Source organism: Cherax quadricarinatus, chromosome 81 (genome assembly GCF_038502225.1).
Source record: "Cherax quadricarinatus isolate ZL_2023a chromosome 81, ASM3850222v1, whole genome shotgun sequence".
Classification (NCBI taxonomy): domain Eukaryota; kingdom Metazoa; phylum Arthropoda; class Malacostraca; order Decapoda; family Parastacidae; genus Cherax; species Cherax quadricarinatus.
Window position 1 is genome coordinate 15,536,398 of NC_091372.1, and position 12,787 is coordinate 15,549,184.

Sequence of the window (12,787 nt, forward strand, 5' to 3'; positions counted from 1 at the left end):
ACACGACCATTTACCTAGGATAGCTACATAACACAACTGCCTGCTAATACTTTGAAGAAAACTGCTCAGACGAGGTGTTTTGTCTTTGCACATAAAAAAAAATTCAACAAAAATGCACACACACTGATTTTATGTGTGAGAGTGTAAAACACCACTGTGTATGACACCATGTTTTATGTGTGAGGAGTGTAAAACACCATTGTGTATGACACCATGTTTTATGTGTGAGTGTAAAACACCACTGTGTATGACACCATGTTTTATGTGTGAGAGTGTAAAACACCATGTTTTATGTGTGAGATAAAACACCACTGTGTATGACACCATGTTTTATGTGTGAGAGTGTAAAACACCACTGTGTATGACACCATGTTTTATGTGTTGTAAAACACCACTGTGTATGTGAGAGAGTGTAAAACAACTGTGTATGACACCATATGTGTGAGAGTGTAAAACACCACTGTGTATGACACCATGTTTTATGTGTAAGAGTGTAAAACACCACTGTGTATGACACCATGTTTTATGTTTGAGGAGTGTAAAACACCACTGTGTATGACACCATGTTTCACAGAGTTCCACAAGCTACAGAACTTCTAGGAGTATGTTCAGTGACTGTATATTGGTATATATATTATAGAACAATAGTAATAAAAAATTTTTTGTATTGTTTGTTTTTGTAAACAAGTTTTGTAAACAATATATTGATAATTATGTTTGTGTGCTTATTGTGTTGTATACAACGAGTGTATATATGTACATTGCACCTTACTTTGGTCTCACAGGCCACATAAGTTATGTAAAAAAATAAAATAGTGAAAAAAACAACAAACCTTCAAATACAAGTAAACCAAAGTTTACCGGGTGAGCGGCAGTCGCCGCTGTTGCCATACGCGGCTCATTTTCTGCAAACTTCATGCCTCTATATCTCGGTAAGTACTGATGGGAAAATTTTGTTTTTGGGACTAAAACAATCAGAAAAATAATCTTAACATTTTCATAAGAAAAAATAAATTTTTTTTTTTCGAATATTTTGCGACACCAGGAGCAACTTCAGGATTGGGCCCTTCGACAGTCAAAGGGTTAATAGGTCCAATTAAATTAATGGGACACTGTAAACTATGACCAATCACTCTTGGTTATATTATATTATCTGAGAAATAGGGAGTAGGGACAAGTGTACTTTTTGTTTTCACACATCAGCTGCCTCCCACTGAGGCGGCTGGTCGCTGTACCATGGTGGGAGATGGCTAGTGTGTTACCACTGAGGCGGCTGGTCACTGTACCATGGTGGGAGATGGCTAGTGTGTTACCACTGAGGCGGCTGGTCGCTGTACCATGGTGGGAGATGGCTAGTGTGTTACCACTGAGGCGGCTGATCACTGTACCATGGTGGGAGATGGCTAGTGTGTTACCATTGAGGCGGCTGGTCACTGTACCATGGTGGGAGATGGCTAGTGTGTTACCACTGAGGCAGCTGGTTGCTGTACCATGGTGGGAGATGGCTAGTGTGTTACCACTGAGGCAGCTGGTTGCTGTACCATGGTGGGAGATGGCTAGTGTGTTACCACTGAGGCGGCTGGTCGCTGTACCATGGTGGGAGATGGCTAGTGTGTTATAAGAAAGTAGTATTACAAACACTGTATTGTGACTTATCATTACACAGCGGGAGGAGCGTCGTCGTGCACGCGAGGCAGTCGTCGACAGTGGTGAAGAAGGTGATACCATAAAACGACATATTCCAGTTATGGAATCCACTACCGGAGCCATTGTTAGTGGCATGCAAGCTCCACTTGAAGAAAATCTTGAAGCTTTCTTGGCTGCCAATCCTGGTTGGGAAATTCTGCCTGAAGATGATACTGACTCTTCTGATGATGAAGATTCTAAACTAGAAAAGGAGACTGATGGAGAGAGTAAGTTCTTCCTGTTTCAATGGTACTGATATTTTGGGGGGTAATTTATACTTTTAGTAATAATGATAGAATTATCAACAAAATGTTTAGTAAAAAGACACAGATGCAACTAATGGAACAATTTATTGTGGCAACATTTTACTCTCCAGGAGTTTTGTAAAACTATAACTGCTTGATAAAGCTCTTGGAGAGTGAAACATTGTTACACTGCAGTTCTCTTTACCAACTCCAAGGCTGAGGGACTGATTAATAATAATAATAATAATATCTTTATTTCTACAAGTACATGTACAAGGTATACAGACCATAGTTGACATCAGTGACATATTACTACAGGTCTCCCTCAACATTCACGTTTTCAACTTTCACGGGCTTCACACATTCGCGAATTCCCAACCGCCAAATTCCCAGCTGCCAAATCATATTTAAGTTTCCCGCCACCTGCTAGTCCCTACTACCCTCCCTCCGACCCCCGCAACTGGCAGCCAGCCCTCCCACCACTCAGTGTGGTGAGTGTTTTGTTTGTTCATTATTTGCTATTATACTACAGTATAAATAATGTAAACACATTCATGACTGCATATTGGAATGGCTATTAGGACAGGTATTGGACGGTGACATCATGTGTTTACTCTTGAACACAGAAAAGAATCAAACATTTCTGCTACAGCTAATAATAATAATAATAATAATAATAATAATAATAATAAATATGATGTATTTGAAGAAGGAAATTGTACAAAAATACGAGGGAGTGGTTGACACATCGTCAGTGTGACTTTGTTTATGCTGGAATGAACATTAGTCTCCGTGCTCTTCCAAACATTTCACAATAACTCATTGTGTTTGGTGCTTGTAGATTGAGTGTGACTGGAGTGGTAGAGGCAGTGATTGAGGCAATGGTATTTAATAACATACATGTTAATAATAATACATGTTATTAATAATATGTACCTTTATTATTTATAACATATATGTTATTAAATACATACATGTTAATAATAATACATGTTATTAATAATAACGTACTATTATTATTTCTAACATATGTTATTAAATACCACTGCCCCAACTGCTGAGTTATTGTGAAATGTTTGGAAGAGCAGGGAGACTAATGTTCACTCCAGCATAAACAAAGTCTCACTGACGATGTGTCAACCACTCCCTCGTATTTTTGTACAATTTCCTTCTTCAATTATATCGTATTTATTATTATTATTATTATTATTATTATTATTATTATTATTATTATTATTATTATTATTATTATTATTGCTATTGTTATTATTAGCAATAGCAGAAATGTTCGATTCTTTGCTGTGTTCAAGAGTAACACATGATGTCACCGTCCAATACCTGTCCTAATAGCCATTCCAATATGCAGTCATGAATGGGTTTACATTATTTATACTGTAGTTTAATAGCAAATAATGAACAAACAAAACACTCACCACACTGAGTGGTGGGAGGGTTGGCTGCCAGTTGGGGGGGTCAGAGGGAGGGTAGTAGGGACCAGCAGTGGTGGAGGCATTGGTGGAACATAAGAACATAAGAAAGGAGGAACGCTGCAGGAGGCCTGTTGGCCCATACTAGGCAGGTCCTTTACAATTCATCCCACTAACAAAACATTTGCCCAACCCAATTTTCAATGCCACCCAAGAAATATGCTCTGATGTGAAAGTCCCTCTCAAATCCAACCCCTCCCACTCATGTACTTATCCAACCTAGATTTGAAACTACCCAAAGTCCCAGCCTCAATAACCCAACTAGGTAGACTGTTCCACTCATCAACTACCCTATTTCCAAACCAATACTTTCCTATGTCCTTTCTGAATCTAAACTTATCTAATTTAAATCCATTACTGCGGGTTCTCTCTTGGAGAGATATCCTCAAGACCTTGTTAATATCCCCTTTATTAATACCTATCTTCCACTTATACACTTCGATCAGGTCTCCCCTCATTCTTCTTCTAGCAAGTGAATGTAACTTAAGAGTCTTCAATCTTTCTTCATAAGGAAGATTTCTAATGCTATGTATTAATTTAGTCATCCTACGCTGAATGTTTTCTAACAAATTTATGTCCATTTTGTAATATGGAGACCAGAACTGAGCTGCATAATCTAGGTGAGGCCTTACTAATGATGTATAAAGCTGCAGTATGACCTCTGGACTTCTGTTGCTTACACTTCTTGATATAAATCCCAGTAATCTATTTGCCTTATTACGTACGCTTAGGCATTGCTGTCTTGGCATTGCTGTGGAGTCTGTGGTATTTAATAACATACATGTTATTAACATACATGTTATTAAAGCATAACATGTATATATTTAGTACAATTTATGATGTTTTCATGTATTTTATGATTATTCATGGTTCAACAAGTTAAGGAAGCAGTATTGTAATATATTTCCCTACAATATATTGGGGCACCAAACATTCATGGTTTTTTCAACATTCGCGAGGCTCTTGATCCTCCTAACCCTCGCGAATGTTGAGGGAGACCTGTATATAGAAAGTCCCTTGTTATGCTGAGCATTTCCCGCAAATTAAGTCAATTCTGTCCCAGGATGTGACCCACACCAGTCCACTAACACCCAGGATGTGACCCACACCAGTCCACTAATATTCAGGTACCCTTTTTACTGATGGGTGAACATGGACAGCAGGTGTCTTATGGAAACACAGCCTAATGTTTTCCAGCCTTACCAGGGATCAATCCCCAGACCTCAGTGTGTGAACTGAGTGTGCTAGCGATTGAGCTATATAGTGCTACAGTCTTCCTATTATATCCTTGAATTTGTACTGATAAATCCACTGGATGGTGAAAGATCTGCAAATAAAGATACCCAGATGTTGCACATGTGCATAATTCTTCAGCTTAACCTTTCTTATTCTTTGCAACAGACACTTCAGAAGATAAAAAATCCACCTTGGATTTAGAGGGTAATCCCCAGGAGGTGGTGAAGAAAGCCAAGGTAGAGGACGATGAGTACAAAGACGCATCTGGAGAGAAGAACTACTACTCCATAGCTCACACTATCAAGGAGACGGTCACACAACAAGCCAAGATGATGGTTAATGGACTGCTGAAGGAATACCAGGTTAAGGTCAGAAATAAATTGTTTTCTTTGTTTTTCCTGCTGATGGTGGAACAGAAAAGTTTTTATTTAAAGGAAAGAAAGAAGGGAGGGGAAAGGTAGAGAGAAGAATGTGTGTTATTATGGAGGGTTGGAGATGCTTGGAGTTGTGGTGGGGATGATTGATGGGGGTGGTGGAGGTGTGAGGGAGACTGGGATTGATAATGATCAGGAAACACAAACGAGCTATAAATGTTTTGGTTTGCAATGTATATATGTACAGTTAGAAAAGCTGATAGTTATGCATCATGTACATAGAAAATATCTTCAAAAAATCTGAGTTACAATATCTATGCTTAAACAATTAACTAACCTACAAATTGAAGATGAAACTAGGCATGAGAGTGTAATGTTTATGGTCCAGGACATTCTGAAACATCTAATTTCATTATCTGTTTGTCATTTGTACTTAGAATCTAAATGCATCTCTTTGTTATACTGTTTTTATTGTAATTTTTTTTAACACTGGAAGTCTCCCACTGAAGTCTGATGACCTGACAAAGAGGAAAACACTTTCACCATCATTCATTCAATCACTGTCTTGCCATAGGTGTATTAACATCACACTTCTGATTACCCTTCAGTCTGCAACATATTGACCCCTCCTTCAGAGTGCAGACACTGTACTTATCACCTCCAGGATTCAAGTCCAGCTGACTAGAATTGAATCCTGGTGGTGAAGCCTTTCGTAAATCTTATCCTGCTCACCTGCAGCGCTGTATAGTCCTTGTGGCTTAACTCTTCTTTTTTGATTATAATTATCCTGCTCACACTCCAACAGCACATCAAATCATAAAAGCTACTTGTCTCCACTTCTGTCTAACACACATTCACACAGTTGCTGGATGTCCAAGCCCCTCACTCTCAAAACCTCCTTTACCCCCTTCCCACCAACTTTCTCTAGGATGACCTCAACCCCCTTCCATCTAACCTTCTCTAGGATGACCCCAACCTCCCCTCCCTCCAGCCTTCTCTAGGATGACCCCAACCTCCCCTCCCTCCAGCCTTCTCTAGGATGACCGCAACCTCCCCTCCCTCCAGCCTTCTCTAGGATGACCCCAACCTCCCCTCCCTCCAGCCTTCTCTAGGATGACCGCAACCTCCCCTCCCTCCAGCCTTCTCTAGGATGACCCCAATCTCCCCTCCCTCCAGCCTTCTCTAGGATGACCCCAACCTCCCCTCCCTCCAGCCTTCTCTAGGATGACCCCAACCTCCCCTACCTACAGCCTTCTCTAGGATGACCCCAATCCCCCCACCCTCCAGCCTTCTCTAGGATGACCCCAACCTCCCCTCCCTCCAGCCTTCTCTAGGATGACCCCAATCTCCCCTCCCTCCAGCCTTCTCTAGGATGACCCCAACCTCCCCTCCCTCCAGCCTTCTCTAGGATGACCCCAACCTCCCCTCCCTCCAGCCTTCTCTAGGATGACTGCAACCTCCCCTCCCTCCAGCCTTCTCTAGGATGACCCCAACCTCCCCTCCGTCCAGCCTTCTCTAGGATGACCACAACCTCCCCTCCCTCCAGCCTCCTCTAGGATGACCCCAACCTCCCCTCCCTCCAGCCTTCTCTAGGATGACCCCAATCCCCCCTCCTTCCAGCCTTCTCTAGGATGACCCCAACCTCCCCTCCCTCCAGCCTTCTCTAGGATGACTGCAACCTCCCCTCCCTCCAGCCTTCTCTAGGATGACCCCAACCTCCCCTCCCTCCAGCCTTCTCTAGGATGACCCCAACCTCCCCTCCCTCCAGCCTTCTCTAGGATGACCGCAACCTCCCCTCCCTCCAGCCTTCTCTAGGATGACCCCGATCTCCCCTCCCTCCAGCCTTCTCTAGGATGACCCCAACCCCCCCTCCCTCCAGCCTTCTCTAGGATGACCCCAACCTCCCCTCCCTCCCACCTTCTCTAGGATGACCCCAACCTCCCCTCCTTCCAGCCTTCTCTAGGATGACCCCAACCTCCCCTCCCTCCAGCCTTCTGTAGGATGACCCCAACCTCCCCTCCCTCCAGCCTTCTGTAGGATGACCCCAACCTCCCCTCCCTCCAGCCGTCGCTAGGCTGACCCCAACCTCCCCTCCCTCCAGCCTTCTCTAGGATGACCCCAACCTCCCCTCCCTCCAGCCTTCTCTAGGATGACCCCAACCTCCCCTCCCTCCAGCCTTCTCTAGGATGACTCCAACCTCCCCTCCCTCCAGCCTTCTCTAGGATGACCCCAACCTCCCCTCCCTCCAGCCTTCTCAAGGATGACCCCCACCTCCCCTCCCTCCAGCCTTCTCTTGGATGACTCCAACCCCCCCCTCCCTCCAGCCTTCTCTAGGATGACCGCAACCTCCCCTCCCTCCAGCCTTCTCAAGGATGACCCCAACCTCCCCTCCCTCCAGCCTTCTCTAGGATGACCCCAATCTCCCCTCCCTCCAGCCTTCTCTAGGATGACCCCAACCTCCCCTCCCTCCAGCCTTCTCTAGGATGACCCCAACCTCCTCTCCCTGCATCCTTCTCTAGGATGACCCCAACCCCCCTCCCTCCCACCTTATCTAGGATGACCCCAACCTCCCCTCCCTCCAGCCTTCTCTAGGATGACCCCAACCCCCCTCCCTCCCACCTTCTCTAGGATGACCCCAACCTCCCCTCCCTCCAGCCTTCTCTAGGATGACCCCAACCTCCCCTTCCTCCAACCTTCTCTAGGATGACCCCAACCCCCCCTCCCTCCCACCTTCTCTAGGATGACCCCAACCTCCCCTCCCTGCATCCTTCTCTAGGACGACCCCAACCTCCCCTCCCTCCAGCCTTCTCTAGGATGACCCCAACCTCCCCTCCCTCGCACCTTCTCTAGGATGACCCCAACCTCCCCCCCTCCAGCCTTCTCTAGAATGACCCCAACCTCCCCTCCCTCCCCCCTTCTCTAGGATGACCCCAACCTCCCCTCCCTCCAGCCTTCTCTAGGATGACCCCAACCTCCCCTCCCTCCAGCCTTCTCTAGGATGACCCCAACCTCCCCTCCCTCCAGCCTTCTCTAGGATGACCCCAACCTCCCCTCCCTCCAGCCTTCTCTAGGACGACCCCAACCTCCCCTCCCTCCAGCCTTCTCTAGGATGACCCCAACCTCCCCTCCCTCCAGCCTTCTCTAGGATGACCCCAACCTCCCCTAGCTCCAGCCTTCTCTAGGATGACTCCAACCTCCTCTACCTCCAGCCTTCTCTAGGATGACCCCAACCTCCCCTCCCTCCAGCCTTCTCTAGGATGACCCCAACCTCCCCTCCCTCCAGCCTTCTCTATGATGACCCCAACCTCCCCTACCTCCAGCCTTCTCTAGGATGACCCCAACCTCCCCTCCCTCCAGCCTTCTCTAGGATGACCCCAACCTCCCCTCCCTCCAGCCTTCTCTAGGATGACCCCAACCTCCCCTCCTTCCAGCCTTCTCTAGGATGACCCGAACCTCCCCTCCCTCCAGCCTTCTCTAGGATGACCCCAACCTCCCCTCCCTCCATCCTTCTCTAGGATGACCCCAACCACCCCTCCGTCCAGCCTTCTCTAGGATGACCCCAACCTCCCCTCCCTCCAGCCTTCTCTAGGATGACCCAACCCCCCTCCCTCCAGCCTTCCCTAGGATGACCCCAACCTCCCCTCCCTCCAGCCTTCTCTAGGATGACCCCAACCTCCCCTCCCTCCATCCTTCTCTAGGATGACCCCAACCTCCCCTCCCTCCAGCCTTCTCTAGGATGACCCCAACCTCCCCTCCTTCCAGCCTTCTCTAGGATGACCCGAACCTCCCCTCCCTCCAGCCTTCTCTAGGATGACCCCAACCTCCCCTCCCTCCATCCTTCTCTAGGATGACCCCAACCCCCCCTCCTTACAGCCTTCTCTAGGATGACCCCAACCTCCCCTCCCTCCAGCCTTCTCTAGGATGACCCAACCCCCCTCCCTCCAGCCTTCCCTAGGATGACCCCAACCTCCCCTCCCTCCAGCCTTCTCTAGGATGACCCCAACCTCCCCTCCCTCCAGCTTTCTCTAGGATGACCCCAACCTCCCCTCCCTCCATCCTTCTCTAGGATGACCCCAACCTCCCCTCCCTCCATCCTTCTCTAGGATGACCCCAACCCCCCCTCCTTCCAGCCTTCTCTAGGATGACCCCAACCTCCCCTCCCTCCAGCCTTCTCTAGGATGACCCCAACCCCCCTCCCTCCAGCCTTCTCTAGGATGACCCCAACCTACCCTCCCTCCAGCCTTCTCTATGATGACCCCAACCTCCCCTCCCTCCAGCCTTCTCTAGGATGACCCCAACCTCCCCTCCCTCCAGCCTTCTCTAGGATGACCCCAACCTCCCCTCCCTTCAGCCTTCTCTAGGATGACCCCAACCTCCCCTCCCTCCATCCTTCTCTAGGATGACCCCAACCCCCCGTCCTTCCAGCCTTCTCTAGGATGACCCCAACCTCCCCTCCCTCCATCCTTCTCTAGGATGACCCCAACCCCCCCTCCCACCAGCCTTCTCTAGGATGACCCCAACCTCCCCTCCCTGCATCCTTCTCTAGGATGACCCCAACCTCCCCTCCCTCCATCCTTCTCTAGGATGACCCCAACCTCCCCTCCCTCCAGCCTTCTCTAGGATGACCCCAACCTCCCCTCCCTCCAGCCTTCTCTAGGATGACCCCAACCTCCCCTCCCTCCATCCTTCTCTAGGATGACCCCAACCACCCCACCCTCCATCCTTCTCTAGGATGACCCCAACCCCCCCTCCTTCCAGCCTTCTCTAGGTTGACCCCAACCTCCCCTCCCTCCAGCCTTCTCTAGGATGACCCCAACCCCCTCCCTCCAGCCTTCTCTAGGATGACCCCAACCTCCCCTCCCTCCAGCCTTCTCTAGGATGCCCCAAACCTCCCCTCCCTCCAGCCTTCTCTAGGATGACCCCAACCTCCCCTCCCTCCAGCCTTCTCTAGGATGACCCCATCCTCCCCTCCCTCCAGCCTTCTCTAGGATGACCCCAACCTCCCCTCCCTCCAGCCTTCTCTAGGATGACCCCAACCTCCCCTCCCTCCAGCCTTCTCTAGGATGAGCCCAACCTCCCCTCCCTCCATCCTTCTCTAGGATGACCCCAACCCCCCCTCCTTCCACCCTTCTCTAGGATGACCCCAACCTCCCCTCCCTCCAGCCTTCTCTAGGATGACCCCAACCCCCCTCCCTCCAGCCTTCTCTAGGATGACCCCAACCTCCTCTCCCTGCATCCTTCTCTAGGATGACCCCAACCTTCCCTCCCTGCATCCTTCTGTAGGATGACCCCAACCTCCCCTCCCTCCATCCTTCTGTAGGATGACCTCAACCTCCCCTCCCTGCATCCTTCTCTAGAATGACCCCAACCTTCCCTCCCTGCGTCCTTCTCTAGGATGACCCCAACCTCTCCTCCCTCCAACCTTCTCTAGGATGACCCCAACCTCCCCTCCCTGCATCCTTCTCTAGGATGACCCCAACCTCCCCTCCCTGCATCCTTCTCTAGGATGACCCCAACCTCCCCTCCCTGCATCCTTCTCTAGGATGACCCCAACCTCCCCTCCCTGCATCCTTCTCTAGGATGACCCCAACCTCCCCTCCCTGCATCCTTCTCTAGGATGACCCCAACCTCCCCTCCCTCCATCCTTCTCTAGGATGACCCCAACCTCCCCTCCCTGCATTCTTCTCTAGGATGACCCCAACCTCCCCTCCCTGCATCCTTTTCTAGGATGACCCCAACCTCCCCTCCCGCCACCCTTCTCTAGGATGACCCCAACCTCCCCTCCCTGCATCCTTCTCTAGGATGACCCAACCTCCCCTCCCTGCATCCTTCTCTAGGATGACCCCAACCTCCCCTCCCTCCAGCCTTCTCTAGGATGACCCCAACCTCCCCACCCTCCCAACTTCTCTAGGAGGACCCCAACCTCCCCTCCCTGCATCCTTCTCTAGGATGACCCCAACCTTCCCTCCTTGCATCCTTCTCTAGGATGACCCCAACCTCCCCTCCCTGCATCCTTCTCTAGGATGACCCCAACCTCCCCTCCCTCCAACCTTCTCTAGGATGACCCCAACCTCCCCTCCCTGCATCCTTCTCTAGGATGACCTCAACCTCCCCTCCCTGCATCCTTCTCTAGGATGACCCCAACCTCCCCTCCCTCCAACCTTCTCTAGGATGACCCCAATCTCCCCTCCCTGCATCATTCTCTAGGATGACCCCAACCTCCCCTCCCAGCCTTCTCTAGGATGACCCCAACCTCCCCTCCCTGCATCCTTCTGTAGGATGACCCCAACCTCCCCTCCCTCCAGCCTTCTCTAGGATGACCCCAACCTCCCCTCCCTCCAGCCTTCTCTAGGATGACCCCAACCTCCCCTCCCAGCCTTCTCTAGGATGACCCCAACCTCCCCTCCCTCCAGCCTTCTCTAGGATGACCCCAACCTCCCCTCCCTCCAGCCTTCTCTAGGATGACCCCAACCTCCCCTCCCTCCAGCCTTCTCTAGGATGACCCCAACCTCCCCTCCCTCCAGCCTTCTCTAGGATGACCCCAACCTCCCCTCCCTCCAGCCTTCTCTAGGATGACCCCAACCTCCCCTCCCTCCAGCCTTCTCTAGGATGACCCCAACCTCCCCTCCCTCCAGCCTTCTCTAGGATGACCCCAACCTCCCCTCCCTCCAGCCTTCTCTAGGATGACCCCAACCTCCCCTCCCTCCAGCCTTCTCTAGGATGACCCCAACCTCCCCTCCCTCCAGCCTTCTCTAGGATGACCCCAACCTCCCCTCCCTCCAGCCTTCTCTAGGATGACCCCAACCCCCCCTCCCTCCAGCCTTCTCTAGGATGACTCCAACCTCCCCTCCCTCCAGCCTTCTCTAGGATGACCCCAACCCCCCCTCCCTCCAGCCTTCTCTAGGATGACCCCAACCTCCCCTCCCTCCAGCCTTCTCTAGGATGACCCCAACCTCCCCTCCTTCCAGCCTTCTCTAGGATGACCCCAACCACCCCTCCCTCCAGCCTTCTCTAGGATGACCCCAACCCCCCCTCCCTCCAGCCTTCTCTAGGATGACCCCAACCTCCCCTCCTTCCAGCCTTCTCTAGGATGACCCCAACCTCCCCTCCCTCCAGCCTTCTCTAGGATGACCCCAACCTCCCCTCCTTCCAGCCTTCTCTAGGATGACCCCAACCCACCTTCCTCCAGCCTTCTCTAGGATGACCCCAACCTCCCCTCCTTCCAGCCTTCTCTAGGATGACCCCAACCTCCCCTCCTTCCAGCCTTCTCTAGGATGACCCCAACCCACCTCCCTCCAGCCTTCTCTAGGATGACCCCAACCTCCCCTCCTTCCAGCCTTCTCTAGGATGACCCCAACCTCCCCTCCTTCCAGCCTTCTCTAGGATGACCCCAACCCACCTCCCTACTGCCTTCTCTAGGATGACCCCAACCTCCCCTCCTTCCAGCCTTCTCTAGGATGACCCCAACTTCCCCTCCCTCCAGCCTTCTCTAGGATGACCCCAACCTCCCCTCCTTCCAGCCTTCTCTAGGATGACCCCAACCCACCTCCCTCCAGCCTTCTCTAGGATGACCCCAACCTCCCCTCCTTCCAGCCTTCTCTAGGATGACCCCAGCCTCCCCTCCTTCCAGCCTTCTCTAGGATGACCCCAACCTCCCCTCCTTCCAGCCTTCTCTAGGATGACCCCAACCTCCCCTCCTTCCAGCCTTCTCTAGGATGACCTCAACCTCCCCTCCCTCCAGCCTTCTCTAGGATGACCC

General features: G+C 50.6%; 1 protein-coding gene across 5 annotated transcripts in view; it reads left to right on the plus strand.

The window, feature by feature from the left end:
* The window catches only part of LOC128699941 (ATP-dependent helicase brm), a 232,990-nt gene that overhangs the window by 76,092 nt on the left and 144,111 nt on the right, over positions 1 to 12,787 (plus strand). For all 5 annotated transcript variants that reach the window (XM_070102471.1, XM_070102470.1, XM_070102468.1 and 2 more), the window contains 2 exons: positions 1,667 to 1,913; positions 4,820 to 5,022. In XM_070102471.1, coding sequence (XP_069958572.1) covers positions 1,667 to 1,913; positions 4,820 to 5,022 — 450 coding nt within the window. The remainder of the gene's footprint in view (positions 1 to 1,666; positions 1,914 to 4,819; positions 5,023 to 12,787) is intronic.